Below are 15,392 nucleotides of genomic sequence, written 5' to 3' on the forward strand. Positions count from 1 at the left end.
GGTTTCACCGGTGAAGATGGGCGGGCGGCGTTTGGTGGCGCCCTAGAATTAATGGGCGGGCGGCGTTTGGTGGCGCCCCATGAAAGTGTGTACACGAGCGTGGGAAACGGGCTACGATCCTTCTGTGCCACCGATCGCGGGTCAAGGGGGACGGGTTCACGCACGCATCTGTGCCATCGTGGGTCTTGGGGACACGCCTGCCCCAGGTTCTCTGCGTGTGCCGCCCGTGCATTCATGTCGTAGCCCATTAATTTGCACATCTTGCTAGTGCCTGGCTAGAGGGAGACGTGGCAATAATGGACGCCTTCATTTGCCCATCTTGTAATGGGCAGCACGCCATTTGAACTGCATCGATACCCACATCGATACCCCATGCCAGTTTTGCGTCCTCAAAGAGGAGCACGCCATGTACAGCACGCCATGCAGCGTTGGCTTTTTGGTTGTCTTCATCGGGCTGTTGCATTGTGGCCGGGTGCATGCTTTGATGCGACGATGCATCGGTTGTAATGATAGGCATGCGATAGCTTACTGCGTAGGGGTGGCGGAGCAGGGCTACGTCGAGGCCATGCATGCAAGCGGGCCCGCATGCAAGCACGGGCGCAGTTCTGCGGGTGAGCATGCATGCTGCGGGTGGGCACGGGCACGCATGCAACGATGGGAATGGGCACTGCGTAGGCTTGGTCCATGCACCGCGTCAACTCTTGTCGTTGGATTCAAATGAACGGTCCCGATGCCCCAACAAGAGAGGCTGATCCAAACCCCACCGATTCAACCAATCAGGGCGTCTCATGCGGATCGATATACACTGTAGCTAACCCTAGTGCCTGATCTCAACCGTCCACGCACAACGATCGACGACCCAGTAGTGGCGGGGTTTTGAGGGGGTTTGAGAGGGGTTTTGAGGGGTTTTGGCTGATTAGGGTTGAGCATAACTAATTCAAAAAAATCAAAAAAATATATAACTTGCACACATAGTCTTATTATATCGTATAGTAACGAGAAAAAAAATATAAATATGATTTACATACATTTTTACGAAAAATCCTTCACAAAATTGTCATTCCTGGAACAATGTAGTATGGAGTTCAAGGGAGAGAGTAGTGGGCACCCGAGAGTATAGGTGGGGTTTTGAAAATGAAAAGTGTGAAAACCTCACCAAAACTTCATTTTGGATTGACTAAGAAAGATCTTAACTTACTTTTCTCATTTTCATGTTTTTAAACTTGTTTTATATATAATTTTCTATTAAACCTTGTTTTTCCAAAAAAAAAGAAAATAATAGAAAATTAATTCAATAAATAGTGAGACTTTAGATTTACACTATATAGGTAGAATAGATGTGTAGAAAAATTATTTGTCTGGTTTAGACAAGGTGCAAAAAAACTTGCTTAAATATGAGGCCGTTTACCCTACCTTTGAAGGTCATTTGAGACACACTTTTCATGATTATGAGTTCAACTTACCAAAAGGGCTGGGAATGATCAGTAAACAAACATATTTCAGTTGAGGTACTTTAGATAGCATTAAAACATCAATACTCCATCCCTAATTCAAATTTGAGCCCAAATTTGAATTTAAATTTGAATTTTATTTGGCTGGTTTAGACAAGGTACCAACAAACAAGTTCGAATAGAAATACGGGATACATAGTGACTACCAGTACGCAGCAAGTTACAAATATTATTACATGCCCCAAATTTCAAAACTATTCTCTGTTCTACCTCTTCCTACCACGTCGCGTGCCCTTCTTCGCCTTACCACTTCTTGTTTTTGGTTCAACTACACACACAAGTTCACTGATCATCTTGGTTTTTTTCACTGGTCTTTTCAACACCTCGCCAACACCCTCGTGATCAGTGTCTTCAGTCTCAATGTTGACAGCAGTTTCAGTTTCTTCGGTGTGTACCTCAACATGAGTTTCTTCAGTCTGAACCTCGACACGCTCAGGTTCAGTTTCAACCTCGAGAGCAGTTTCTTCAGTCTGAACCTCGACACGCTCAGGTTCAGTTTCAACCTCGAGAGCAGTTTCTTCAGTCTGAATGTTGACTGCAGCAGGATTTTCTTCACTCTGCTCATGCTGAGGCACACTTCTCTTCTTTCTACCGCCATTGACTCTTGCTTTTTTTGTTGGCCAACACTGTTCAACAACAAGGGGCTGACTTGCTCGCTTCCTCCTGGCCATTGGGAAAATGTTATAGATATAGTAATTGGAAAAAAGCACCAAATCAAAACACAGACAAATAAACAAGAACATACTTTGGCTTATCAAGAGTGTAACGGCATTTGACAGATCCTACTCTGTGCCCAAGTTCCTGGCATAACTTGCATCTGTTTTTGTTACCTTTTTGGGCCCTTTTTGGCTTTCCATCTTTATTTCCCTTCTTACTACTCCCACCTTTCTCAAACCATGCCTTGAATCTACTCTGTTTAGGCCTGCCAGCCTTTCTTTTCGTCAAGGGAGGACACATGGAAAATTCAATGTCCACTTCACGCCACTGAGACTGATCTGTTAGTGCTGGAATTGGAGTAGCATATGCAGCTTTGAATTTTGCTACCGAATAATATTCATGCAAATATGGGTGCATGTTTATCTTCGGTTGGGATGCTAAGAAGAGAATGGCATGCTCACATGGTTTACCAGTGTGTTGCCACTCGAGGCAAGTGCAATCATGCAATTCAGTGTTAACAACATGTCTCCTTCCAGTTTTGTTATCTCTAACTTCAGCACCCCAAGGTGAAGATTTTTCAACAAACAAATGTGAAAGACATCTGCTCCTATTGACCACCCGTTGTACCACTGCTGGAAGCTTATCACCTTGCAGACAATCACCTATCCTTCTTCTCAATTCCCACAACCGCATGAGCATGATCCTGATTTGGTCAACCATGTCATGCACAGGCAAATCTTTTAACTCCTTCACCTTGTTGTTGAAACTCTCTGCCAAATTGTTGTTGATGTGGTCACACTTGATGGCAGTGTTGAATGCTGACCTGTACCATAACAAAGAATGGTAGGTGTTCAGCCATGGACCAAACTCATCACATGCTGCCATTATCTTATCAAGATGATATTTGTGTGTCTGTCTAGTGTAAGATCTTGCTGCTGGCCACATGCGCCCAAATTCTTCTCCTCTAAATTTTTTGATCAAATTCATCCACAAATGACCGAAGCACTCCCTCTGCTCAGCATGTGGGAAAACATTTTTCACTGAATTTTCAAGCCCCTTGCATGCATCTGTGTGTATAGCCAAAGGTGACACTGGCCCTAGGCATCTTTTCAACTGGATCATGAACCATGTCCATGAAGCCTCTGTTTCTGACTGAAACAAGCCAACAGGAATAGGAAACATCCAGTTGTGTCCATCTAGAGCATTGCATGCTGCCAACTGACCATTCCACTTGCCTGTCAAAAATGATGAGTCTATGCTCAAATATGGACGGCACCCTGCTTTGAACCCATCAATGCAAGGCTTCAAAGCCATAAAAAACTTGGAGAACTTGACTTCACCTTTGGCTGATACCTCTGTATCTATATCCACAACACTACCAGGTGACCTCTTTTCCACCTCTGCTTTGAAGTTGTAAAGCATCCTAAATGTATTTGCCCAATCACCATATAAATTTTTCATTGCCCTTTGTTTTGCCTTCCACACTGTGGTATATTTCAGTTTAATGGGGTACATCTTTTCCAAGTCTACTTTGAGTTTCTTCGCAGTAGTGTTTGATGTTTTGGCTAAAATTGGGGTGATCTTTTCTGCAACCTAAAGTTGTGATGTCATGGTTGATACTCTCTGTGAACTTGTAATACAAGTATGTTGATTGGGGATTTGGTTAACCCTGACAGTACTTCCATCAGGTTGCAGTCTAGCAGATATGTACCACTTGCAAGGCTTCACACTACCATCAAATCCTCTGCACCTCGCATAAAACTTCTTTCTATCAGTCCAAACAGTCTTGGCATCAAACTCATGTTTCACTGCATAAGTCTTGAAACACATCCTAAACTCCTTCATGCTTGGGAACAACTTGCCTACTTCAATGACAGGGTTTTCTTTGTCATACACATGCACCAGCTCATCATCATGTGCATCATCTACCTCATCTGCAGCTTGTTCCATCAACTGTCCATCTACTTCTTCATCAGCATTAGTAGGCAAACTAGATTCACCCCTCTCCTGCTTATCTCTGTCATCGACTGGAATGCCAAAAAGTTTGGCCATCTCAATGTCAGGCATTGGTGCAATGACCAAATCAGTAGGCTCATCTAATTCAACTACATTCCAATCAATAGTTGCTGCAGTTTCAGTTTCAGTTTCAGTTCCAGTCACCTGTCTCTCTTCGGGTATTACTGTAAGTTCAGTACACATGGGAATCAATGGCCTCTGTGTAGCCCAATCATCATCTACCATCTGCGCAGCCAATTGTGATGGCACATATCCAACCTTCGAAAAAATGTTCAGATCAACGAGCTCAGCAAAAAAATTAGCCCGTTTGCTTGTCCAGCCGTTTTGCCGATCGATTTCTTCAACAATCTGTTCACCATCTTCTATTCTCACATACTCTCCTTTCCAATCATCAAACCGCAACAGTGATACTTCTTGCTCTGGACCCCAAACAATATTCTCGCCAATTTTTTCCATCCATTTCTTCAATGCCGTCTCTCCCATGTTCTGTAGAACTTGTGGATCAATCTCTGTAAACTCAACCTCCCATTTAACAATAGTGTCTCTCTCAATGTTCTGTATGCTACCATCAACTAATTTTGCCTTTGATGGAAAGAAATTGACTGTCAATTCGAAGGTCCGAGCGGCAGCATCCCCTCTGTCAATGGCGGACAGTGTGAGCCCGTGAGAAAAAACAGACGAGACCACCCCCTAATTGCATGCAAAATTGGATCGGAGAGAGGCGCATTACCTATTCGAAGTTGAATCTGGCGGCTCCATCTCAGTATGCCCACGGGCTCCCCTCACAACCTATTGATTCCGCAAGCGAAAAGAGAGGAAACGAGCTGAGATCTACGGGCCGGAGAGAGGAACGGGAGGGCGACTAGGGTTTGAATTCACTCACCATTTTCTGAGGACGAAGGCTCCGCCGCCGTTAAGAACGAGGGCTCCGCCGCCGCCACCGAGAACGCAAGATCCGCCGTCACCGGAGAAGAAGGGGGGCAGAGTGGCGGGCCCGGCACGGTCGGGCGGCAGGGCACGGTCAGCTGTTTTGAGGAACAATTAAGTTGGACCCACATGTCCTAACATAAACGGGCGGGCTTGGTTGACGACCAATTTAACCACATTTAACAGCCATGTCGTGCGTGGGCTATTTGCCTGCTCAAAATTGTCGCACCACAGCCATTTGCTCGAACAACGTCGCACTCCTTCCAATTCACCTCAAAAACGTCGCACGGGAGCTATTGGCCCCTTTTTTTTGGAGGCAATGAATTGAGCGACTCACACACAGCGTCTGAGTGAGACTGAAGCCCAAATCTTCTTATTGTTTTTCTCCGAGAGAGAAAGCCCATGAGATGAGTATAGTAAAACAAATCCCACTAAGCCCAAACATTTCCAGGATTAATAAAGTTACAGGTGATTCTCAAAAAAAAAAAAGTTACAGGTTAGCCTCAAAAAATAATAATTTAAGTTACAGGTTTCTCAAAAAGAAAATTACAGGAACGACTCCTGGATATATAATCATGGATGCATGGGTTTTTTTCCTTTTGGATATTAGCCTGTGGTTCGTTCGTTTCCCACATGCGAAGTTTGGCACAGAAGAGATGGCACATGTGGGTATATAGTCTACACTACAGTGGTACAAATGATTCCGGGAGGCATGCTCTTCTCGAACGTACGATGAGCAGATGTGTGTGAGAATTAGCCCTCCTGCAGGAAAGTGGCATGAAGCACCGCCGTGGAGCAATTTTCTGCCAGTAGATGTTGAGAGGGTACTTCAGATATCTCTTAGTGAGCACTTGGACAGTGGGTTTTATGTCTTGGCATAAAACAATAATGTATATGTTCTCTGTCCGATCCGCATATTATGCTGAATGGGAGCATTAGTATGGTGCAAAAACGATGCGTTGTAATATTCAGACACTTTCAGGAACCATTGAAATCTGGAATCCATATACAATATTTCCAGCAGTGTTTCTTGATCGCCGGTAGACTATTTCCTTTCAGCATTGTCTGCAGGAAGCAAACATGGTGGCACATAATTTAGCTTATTTTACTTTTGATTCTAGTAATGCTTTGAAAGAGGATGGATCACCTCCTAGCTGTATTTTTGGTGATGTACTGAATGATGCAAGTTTGCTTAATGCTCAATAAAGTCCCCACAAGGGTTCACCGAAAAAGAAAGTTGCAGGTGGCCCACAAGGCTTTCACTAAAAAAAAGGTTGCATGTTGGCGAGTGATTGCCATTCTCGGTCTCCTATCCAGGTTAGGTTAGCATGCACGTAACCAGCACATGTATAAGGCACCAGGCTAGAGACGCAGCCGCAAAGTTTGATGAAAATTTGAGAGCTCGACGCAGCTACCACACAACCTCGACATCGGCGATGATGTCCCAGCGTGCTCGCACGGTGGTGGGTTGGCTCTCATTGGGTGGCGCCAATGCGTCTCACCGCTCCCCGCGCCTTGGCTGTGGCCACCGCTGTGGGCCACTCATTCAACAGGCTTATGTGACAACAAAAAATGTGCAGCAAATTTTGGAGAATATATTTTCAAGTGTTCAATTTTTTTATTACAGGAAAACAGGCATGGAGAACTCAACTTCTGTCTAGCGGTACACACCATAAAGCATGCATCAAAAATAATTTACGAAAAATATTTATTCAAGAGTTTAGACGACTATAAACATATCATATATCAAGCTACTCACCTCATGGTAGGTGCATGCAAGGAGAATCCACAACCAACCTCTTGACCCAAGTGAAGAATACCAATTAATTGGGATTCGAGTAAAGCGTTTTAAAAGAAATGAGCTGGTGACATAATTTCATCGGTTCTGCTATGTTTGAATAGTATGCAAAGTTGACTCACACCTTCTAATTAAAATCATCTTGAACAATAGATAGAGCCTGGCCCTTTGATCTACACAACATCACAGGAATAGCACCTTCCACACCCTCCTCGGCAGCTAAGGCAGCAGATTAATCATGTTCAGTTATTCCTTTCCATGTAGATAACAAGGGATCAAGGTCCTTGTTTAACTCCTCCCAAGAATGGCAAGCGGCAACCGTATGAGCCATCAGAGTAAATCCAGGAGGTCATAATAACTTTGTAATGCCCTTCAACTGGGTGCGTTCTATCCCAGTAATCTTTTTTAAAACTCCAACTTTGTTGCCACGGGAGGCCAATATCTGCAATTGCAAATAGAAGGCTCTCGAAATAGGGTTTCCCCCCGCTTTGTATTACAAAGCAGCCATTATCGCATTGCTGGGGCAAACAGCACATCAAGCCCAAAGATAAAACAAGAAGAAGAAGAGAGAAACAAATGCCAACAATGGCAGCTTGACGACACATGAATGACCCGCCACCGCTGCACCCTCCGAAGTCGTCCCACCACGTACCCAACATTCCGGAGCGCCGCATACCAAGCAACACCTTCAGTAAGGATAGCGACGACCACAACGCTGTTGCCCGGACTTGTCCTAGGGATTCCCCCAGCATGTAGAGGAAGAAGGTGAAACGGGTCACCCGACGCCCTCCAAGGAGGGGTGGCGGCACCCGCAGGCGTCACCGCGTCGGAGTCGGACGAGCTGACATGGCTTTCTCCCACCCCCACAACACCACTACCAAATCGCTCCGGAGTCTTCCACCCAGCACGCCCCCACCTGCCTGTGCCACCACGGTCTTTAAGCCACCCACGCCATCTCACTAAGGCCACCACCACAAGGCCTAGAGGACGGAAAATTAGAACGCATGGAGCCAGGGGCGCCAACACCGCGGCCGAGCATGTGGGGACAACCTCCACCGCCGTCGCACCAGAGGCCAGTTCCTCCAGTGCCATCGCGGCAGCCGGCCGAACGCCGCGGCAGGAGGCAAACCAGGCCACCCGGGCCCGGCCGGGCTCAGATCGAGCCCGCAAAGACTCTGCCGCCACGCTGCAGCAAGCCGACGACGGTCCGCCACCACCAAGGATCCCGATGCACCGCCACCGCCTCCAGGAAGCTACGCCACAGATCGGAGCCGCCGGCCCACCCCGTCTCAGATGGGGCCCGAAGGGGCCTAGATCTAGGCCGAGCGGGTGTCGCCAGCCCGCACCACCGCGGAGCTCTGCCGCCAATGGCCGCAACCCACGCCTCCGACCACCGACGCAAGCGGCGAGCCAGCCCGCCGCCACGCCGCACCATCGCCGCCTGGACGCACCTCCTGAAGCGGCGCCGCCCCGCACAGGATCCGCCGTAGGAGGGGAAAAGCCGCGGGCCGCCGCCGCCGACGCCCCGGGCCGAGCTCAGCGGCGCACACCGGCGACGGCGGGGAGAGGGAGGGTGGGGGGATCGCCGAGGAAGATGGATGGATGGCGCGGTCGACCGCCCGGGAGGGACGGACGCAGTCGCGCGAGGGGTCGTAGGTCAAACACCTGCCAATTGCTAGTTGCAATGCTAATTCCAAAGTTAAAAAAGTTTCTATCTATGCACCATACAGTTTGGGGTTTGGGGTTTGTCAAAACAAGGGCATTCTTCGGAAAGTTTTGGTACATAGACCTGCCCTTCATAGCCAGGAGGATGGGTCGTCGCGTCACTTTTGGCAGTTCGACAGCACAGAGATTCTGAAATTGGGCTCCAGCAGCAAGGAGCGAATCGGGAAGAATGTATTCTTGGTAAAGTTCTCTACCTTGAGGGCTGAGCAGTTGAAGCACATGAATCATCTCTTCTGCACAGGACCCATATTAATCAGATGGCAATGAACAAGTGATACACAAAACATATATTTTCTAATAGTACAATAACAGTGTGTATCATAGAAACATACATTGTCTAACAGTACAACAACAATTTGCAATATATAAACATATTTCTATCAGTACAGCAACAATCTGCATCACAGAAACATAGATTGTCTAATAGTACAACAACAATTTGCAACATTTCTAACAGTACAACAACCAGAGACGGACACCGTCGAGCTCTAGGGTGGCACGCAGCAGTGGATCGCTGCGTGCAGTTGAACAGTCAACATCCATCAGCCAGAATTGGGAAAAAGTACAACATAATACATTATTCAGCAAATGAAGCAATTGACTCCTGAAACTCCAGTTCACAGATCACCAATGCATGCAACACAGAGGGGCAATTTCCACACACACACCCAAGAAGCCATGTCTGCATCTCCAACACACATGCGCGGCAATCGATCTCATCAGTCGAACAAATTTGTACTGCTCATCCATAAAAATGCCACATTATATACTCTGCAGTACAAATTTGTAATGCTCAATAATTTATATACCAGTACAAAGTAAATCAGAAAATATTTCATTCTGCTAGCACTTAGTGATAAGCTTACCTACTCTATTTGTATACCATGAGAGCATATCTGTCTGGACAAACATATTATGCATTGTGCAAAACTTCTGCTCCATCATGTCCACCACCAAAGCCTGTACCTACAAGCATATGAAGTCAGGGAACGAACAACATTCTAGCGATAAGAAAAAAAAAAGATATGATGGGACCTCAATGAGATATTTAGATAAACTCAAATATAATCTGAGGAAAACAACTCAGCTAATTTTTTCGGATGTAAGCTTAGGTCTGATACAACATTAGGAATAGGTAAACAAAAAAACCAATCTACTACTCCCCCAGATCAGGTTTATTGGGCCATCAGGCAGATTCGCCAAGACCAAGCAAGGGCAATGGGGCTAGAGTCGTAGGGATCGGCCTTTCTATTTTGGTAGGGGCCAACGAGCGCACACTCTTCGCTGGGAAATAAATCCACTAAATTTCCTCTTTAGTCGCCCGATTAATTCGTTGATCATTCAGATTACACATCAATTAATGCTAAAACCCCAGCTTTCTCTCACTTGCGCTCGCATGCACAACGGCTCTTTCAAAGCAACTCGTGCCTTCATGGCAGATGCATGACCAGTCGGAGAAGCGTCAATCACACATTCACTGGCTGCTGATCGAAATAAGTGTCAATTACTCTTAATCTCGCTCCATGCTATGTTGGACAAAAAGATATACCCATGCCAACATATTCACAAAGTGACGATGACTATTCCCTTCTTAAAATAAATTTAGCCAGAAAAGATGAAATGAACTCAATTTATTAATTATCTCTGCCACAAATGAAATTGCCTATTGCCACAGGACTATTTCTAAAGTAGTAAAAAATAAATAACATTCACAACCTGCTCATTAGCATTTAGCAGTTAACTAAAACCTTGGAAATTAAAGATGGTAAGCGCACTGGTGGCATGGAGGAACGCAGGTCTGTGGCTGCATGAAGAAGGTGTGGACAGGCACATATGCAGAGTCAGTGGTGAAAGAGAGATGGCCAGATGAGGAGAGCAAGCAGCAGCCAGTAGCCCAGCACACGGCAGTTCATAGGAAGCAACATGGAGACACCGCACTCTTCATGGCGATTAAGAGCGGCCACACAACTGGCAGCACTGTCCGATCAAACAGTTGGTGAAGTATTGGAAATTAGATTTGTCGCAAGTCAGTTTTGCCAGACTAAACCCTCTTAAATGAATCAGATTTTAGTGTACTCCTAACACTCTACAAGGAGTACTAGGTACCATGAATTCTCTCAAACAATATGGAACGAAAGAAATGTAACTAGCTTCTAAGCTTCAGAATGTGCCAATTTTGCTACCTATCCATTTAGTGTAAAGTACCTAGTTTTCTTAATGTAATTGTCTTCAGTTTCCAACCATTATAAACACTTGCACAGCATGCTATGCACCAATACTAACATTATACAATTGTCGAGTATATCATCTAGTTCAGTTCTTATAGAATAAAATGCATTTTTTCCTTCACTTTTTTATAAGGGAACTCAACATCAAGGTCACCAGGGGTTTCAATTAATTAAGGGAAGTCAACATCAGAATACATAGTTACAGTATTACAACTTGCTACAGAAGCATAATTGGCTAGCTACCTTTGTTTTTCAAGGCATAATCATCACATAGAATGTCAAAAGACAATGGATTATAAAAAGCAAAACAAAACAAAAAAACTACATATTAAAAAGATCATCAAGCATATAAAAGAAGGTGACATGATCACATGAGTGTTAGCTTAATGCTAAAGAATGGAACACAAATCCATCAACCCAATTATGAAAACATAAATTGGTTTAGGAATGCTATTACCTGCAGCGTAGACACATTCAAATGCATGGACGAATTCATGCACATCGAATATGTGCTCGTGGGTCCTGGGAAGTTTCTTTAACTGCAATGAGTCAAGCTCAAACATAAACAGGCCGATAAACGTCTTCAAGAGTATCACATTATTCTTCTCAGCAAACCCTAGTATCCCTGTGCCCTCCTTATGTTCATTCTCGCAAAGTAGCTCGTACTTCTTCTCTTCATTCAGTGAAAGTAGCTTGTCCAGCTCAATGACTCTTACGATCACCCATGAACCAACGCCATCACAATCTGTCTTCCAGTTGTATAACACGGCCTTGTAGTCCCACTCTAACAGACAGAGGAAACCAAGCCCACCCCCATCAGCCTGCAAAATCGAGTAGTGGCTCCTGTGCATCATATGCAATTGCCGCGGCACAGGTATCACAATTAATCTCTCCGTACCCAAATCAAACTCAAAGATGCTTGATGAACTACCAACAAGGATCCAGTAAAGCGAATTCCCAGCGAGCACAGCAGGCTTGGCCATATCTCCTAAGAAGTCCCAGGATGGAAGCAATGTCGAGGTGGGATTACCCCATTCGCGGGTCTCGGACGAGTAAATCCAGGCGATCAATCTTCTATTTTGTTTTTCCTCCTCTGCCATCAACAAGACTACCTGGAACTGGTCTAATCCGGCACGGCGAAGCACCGCCCCGTTGTTCCACCATGAGAGCTTAACATCATCAGGCACCAGGGGAACAGGAATGGGGTGCTGGTCGCCGCTGACAGGATCCCACACCAGGACCGGGCGCCACGATGCCAGGGGTGTTTTTGTTTTCTCGGGGCACCTCCAAGGTAGCCGGAGAATGAGGACGAGACCATCGCGGCATCCAAGGAGCGCGCGGTAGCCGTCCTCTGGGTCGGCCGGCAAGTAGAAGCGGCCCTCCGGCAGACGATTGGGGCGATCCATGGTTGGTACGAAGTAGATGTCCCGAGAACTTCCCTCCGCGAAACTAATATAGAAGAAACCGAGAAGAGGAGCGTTGCGGCGGTGCTGGAGGCGGAAGCGGCGGAGGAAACCTGGATCTGAGACGAGGCTGCGCCAGGGATTGCACACGAGGGAGGCGCGCGGGATGGAGGACGGCTGCGGCGGGAGGCGGAGGAGGACCTCGGAGAGCAGGTCATCGTTCTCCAGCGGCGGCCGCGCCGTCGAGCGGAGGCGGCGATGGCTCGTCATCCCTCCCGTCCCCTCCCGATCCCGACTGCTCCTCGTGCGGGAAGTCAAATCTGAGATTGTGGTGTAGTGTAGAGGACTAGGGCGAGACTCACACTGCGCGTCTGCGACTGAAGCCCAGGTCTTATTGTTTTTCCCGAGAGGGGAAGCCCGTGGTGAGTATAGTCACACAAAGCCCACTACGGTCCACAGAAAACCGATTAATACTAGAAGTTATCAAGGGTTACAAGAACGTCCCCTAAAAAAAGGTTACAAGAACGTCTCTTGTTTTATCACAGTTCCGACCCGTTAGTCTCGCAATGTCCTTTACAAGATAGCATCAAAAATGATAGCGAACAGATTCTATCTTATATTGCCTGATATTATTCCGGATGAATAGTCAACCTTTATACCATTGAAGTCAGAGGTTGGATGAAGAAGTTGTTGTCTAGCAGGGAAGGAGGTATTGATAAAGTTAGTCACACGGGCAATTGGTAAATCCTGTATATTCTATGGCGTGCTTCAGGCTCCTAGGGGTCTTTGCGAAAGTGTGACGTCGATCATACGGCAGTTTTGCTCGGGAAGCAAACGCATCAAACGGGAACCTTGTTACGTATCATGGGATGTAATTACCCGGCCGAGAAATCTTTGTGGATTAGGTTTCCGTGATCTAGATATCTTTAATCTTGCCTTGTTGTCCGTGCAAGCCTGGTTAGTTCTGAATGAGCCGAGCTCTTTGAGCGCCTGAATACTCAAAGCAGCATACTTTTCCTCTTGTTCGATTATTGACCCGAACTGGGATCGTATCCCTCGCAAGTTTGGAGGGCCATCCTTGACGGGCGGGATATCATCGACCAGGGAATCATAAGGAGAATCGGCGACGGAGCTACCACACGAGAATATGGATGCAAAACTGAATCCTGAAGCAAGGAGTTAGGAGTTATGAAACCTTTCACATCTTTGGTTGCAGACCGTCCGCAGCTTGTTAAAAAAATTATTGATCACTCATCTGCGAGATGGCATGAGGATCGGATCAGGGAAGTTTTCTTTCATGTTGTTGCCGAAGCTATCTTACAAACCCCGTTGTGCACAAGATAGGTAGATGATGTCTGGAAATGGAATGAGGACACACAACATCACTTTTCAGTACCGTCAACATATAAAATGATCGTCTGAACTAAGCTTAGCAGAGAAGCATTGTTAGACGAGAGAGAAGATGCATCAAATTCAATGACAAGAGCGAAGGGATGGATGTTTCTCTGGAAAACCCCGGTTCCATCAAAGTTGCGGGTGTTTACATGGCGTTTAACTCAACACTCACTGCCCATGAGTGATGTTCTTCAGCGCAAGAACATGCCACCATCTTGCGTTTGTCCTTTGTGCAGAGCTGCTGATAGTTGGGGCCACACATTGATCGACTGCAGTGCTTCACGGAGTGTCTGGGCCTTGTCCAGTGAGGAGATGATCGATCATATGATCGTGGCGAGGGAACCAAATGCTAAGCTATGGCTCTTTGCCATGAACAAGTCTGTACCGGCTGACCAATTTACCATGATGATAGTCACTTTGTGGGCTATTTGGAGTTCCTGAAGGAAAGCGATACACGAGGACAATGTTCAAACTTCGTTTGCCATAGACAGGTTCGTTGCTTCGTACCTAGAGGACACAAACTTTATGCAGAACACAATGCCCAGATCGCATGCAACATCAACTCCAAGACCAAGACATTGGCTGCCGCCACTGCCGGACCACACACAAAATCAATGTCGATGCGGCAGTTGCTAGGGATTTCGAGATCTCCATACGTTTAATTTGGACACTTTGGCAAAACAGGGTTGGGTACTTATCATTAATCTAAGTGAATGCAAAGATCAAAATACTATCCATATGGAAATGTGTTGATGGCAGGCCCAAAGAAAGGGTTCTCGTTCACATGGCAGGGTAGTTATATATGCTCTTAATACATTCAAGAAAGGTCACATTTTGAGGGTTGGATCACGCCCGTATAAACACTAGTAACCTTGCACACGTTTCACTAAAAGTAGTGTTTGTTTGGGTGGAAGAAAAAACTATATCACATGGACAAATTAAGAAGGTGTAAATAATATGAAAGATCAATGAATGTATGTACCAAGTGTATCTAGTACCACTAACAACTTTTAGCTATTTTTTGGCCTTATCATTAACATGCTTCTACCCTGTTGTCCCATCAAGAAATTAGTCTTTTCTTTTATTGCCTAGCTCCATGGGTGCATTCACAAAGATATAAGTCATTTCCTTAGCTTTTCAGAGACACCAAAAATCCGACGATTTTTAAGCATGGCAAATCTTAAGTTTTTCATGGCAATTTATATTTGCGCGATGATGGCCAATTTATTTTGCAAGCACGGCAATTTTTGACAAAAAATTGAACCGAAGCGGATTTGTCATGCTTGTCAACTAAACTTGCCATCCCAGGAAAACATAATTTGCCTTGCTCAAAAAACTGACATTACAATTGTATTGGAGTCGTAGCTTTTAGCATACTCTATTCACAAAGATTTTGTATTATATCAAAGTCTTGTGGTAGTAATGGTAGAACTTTCAAATTAGGCATACTTATCGTAGCGGAGAAAGAACCCGCTTTGTCTTACACAACCCGCTTGCTCATGTGGGGGTGGGGCCGGGGGGGGGGGGGGGCGAACCCACGTGTCGCCTACTCCAACTCTCAACTCTCTCCCTCCCTCCCTCGCCGTCGGCGGGATCCTCTCCCCTCCTCGTGGTGTTTGCTGGTGCTGGTGCAGGATAGCATCTGTGAGTGGAGGCGCGCGACTAGGTAGGGCGGCGCGACACGGCTGCGTCCGAGGAGGATAAGTGGCGGTTCCTGGGGTGGAGGTGCGGG

At 46.0% G+C, this 15,392-nt stretch overlaps 1 protein-coding gene across 1 annotated transcript; it reads right to left on the bottom strand.

The window, feature by feature from the left end:
* Positions 1 to 8,984: 8,984 nt before the first annotated feature.
* LOC123130215 (uncharacterized) lies at positions 8,985 to 12,596 on the bottom strand. The gene is made up of 3 exons (XM_044550167.1): positions 11,320 to 12,596; positions 9,501 to 9,600; positions 8,985 to 9,405 (listed from the first exon to the last, which is right to left on the bottom strand). The coding sequence occupies exons 1-2, from the start codon at positions 12,533 to 12,535 to the stop codon at positions 9,548 to 9,550; spliced, it is 1,269 nt and encodes a 422-aa protein (XP_044406102.1). The 5' UTR covers positions 12,536 to 12,596; the 3' UTR covers positions 8,985 to 9,405; positions 9,501 to 9,547.
* Positions 12,597 to 15,392: the final 2,796 nt, after the last annotated feature.

Source organism: Triticum aestivum, chromosome 6A (assembly GCF_018294505.1).
Source record: "Triticum aestivum cultivar Chinese Spring chromosome 6A, IWGSC CS RefSeq v2.1, whole genome shotgun sequence".
Classification (NCBI taxonomy): domain Eukaryota; kingdom Viridiplantae; phylum Streptophyta; class Magnoliopsida; order Poales; family Poaceae; genus Triticum; species Triticum aestivum.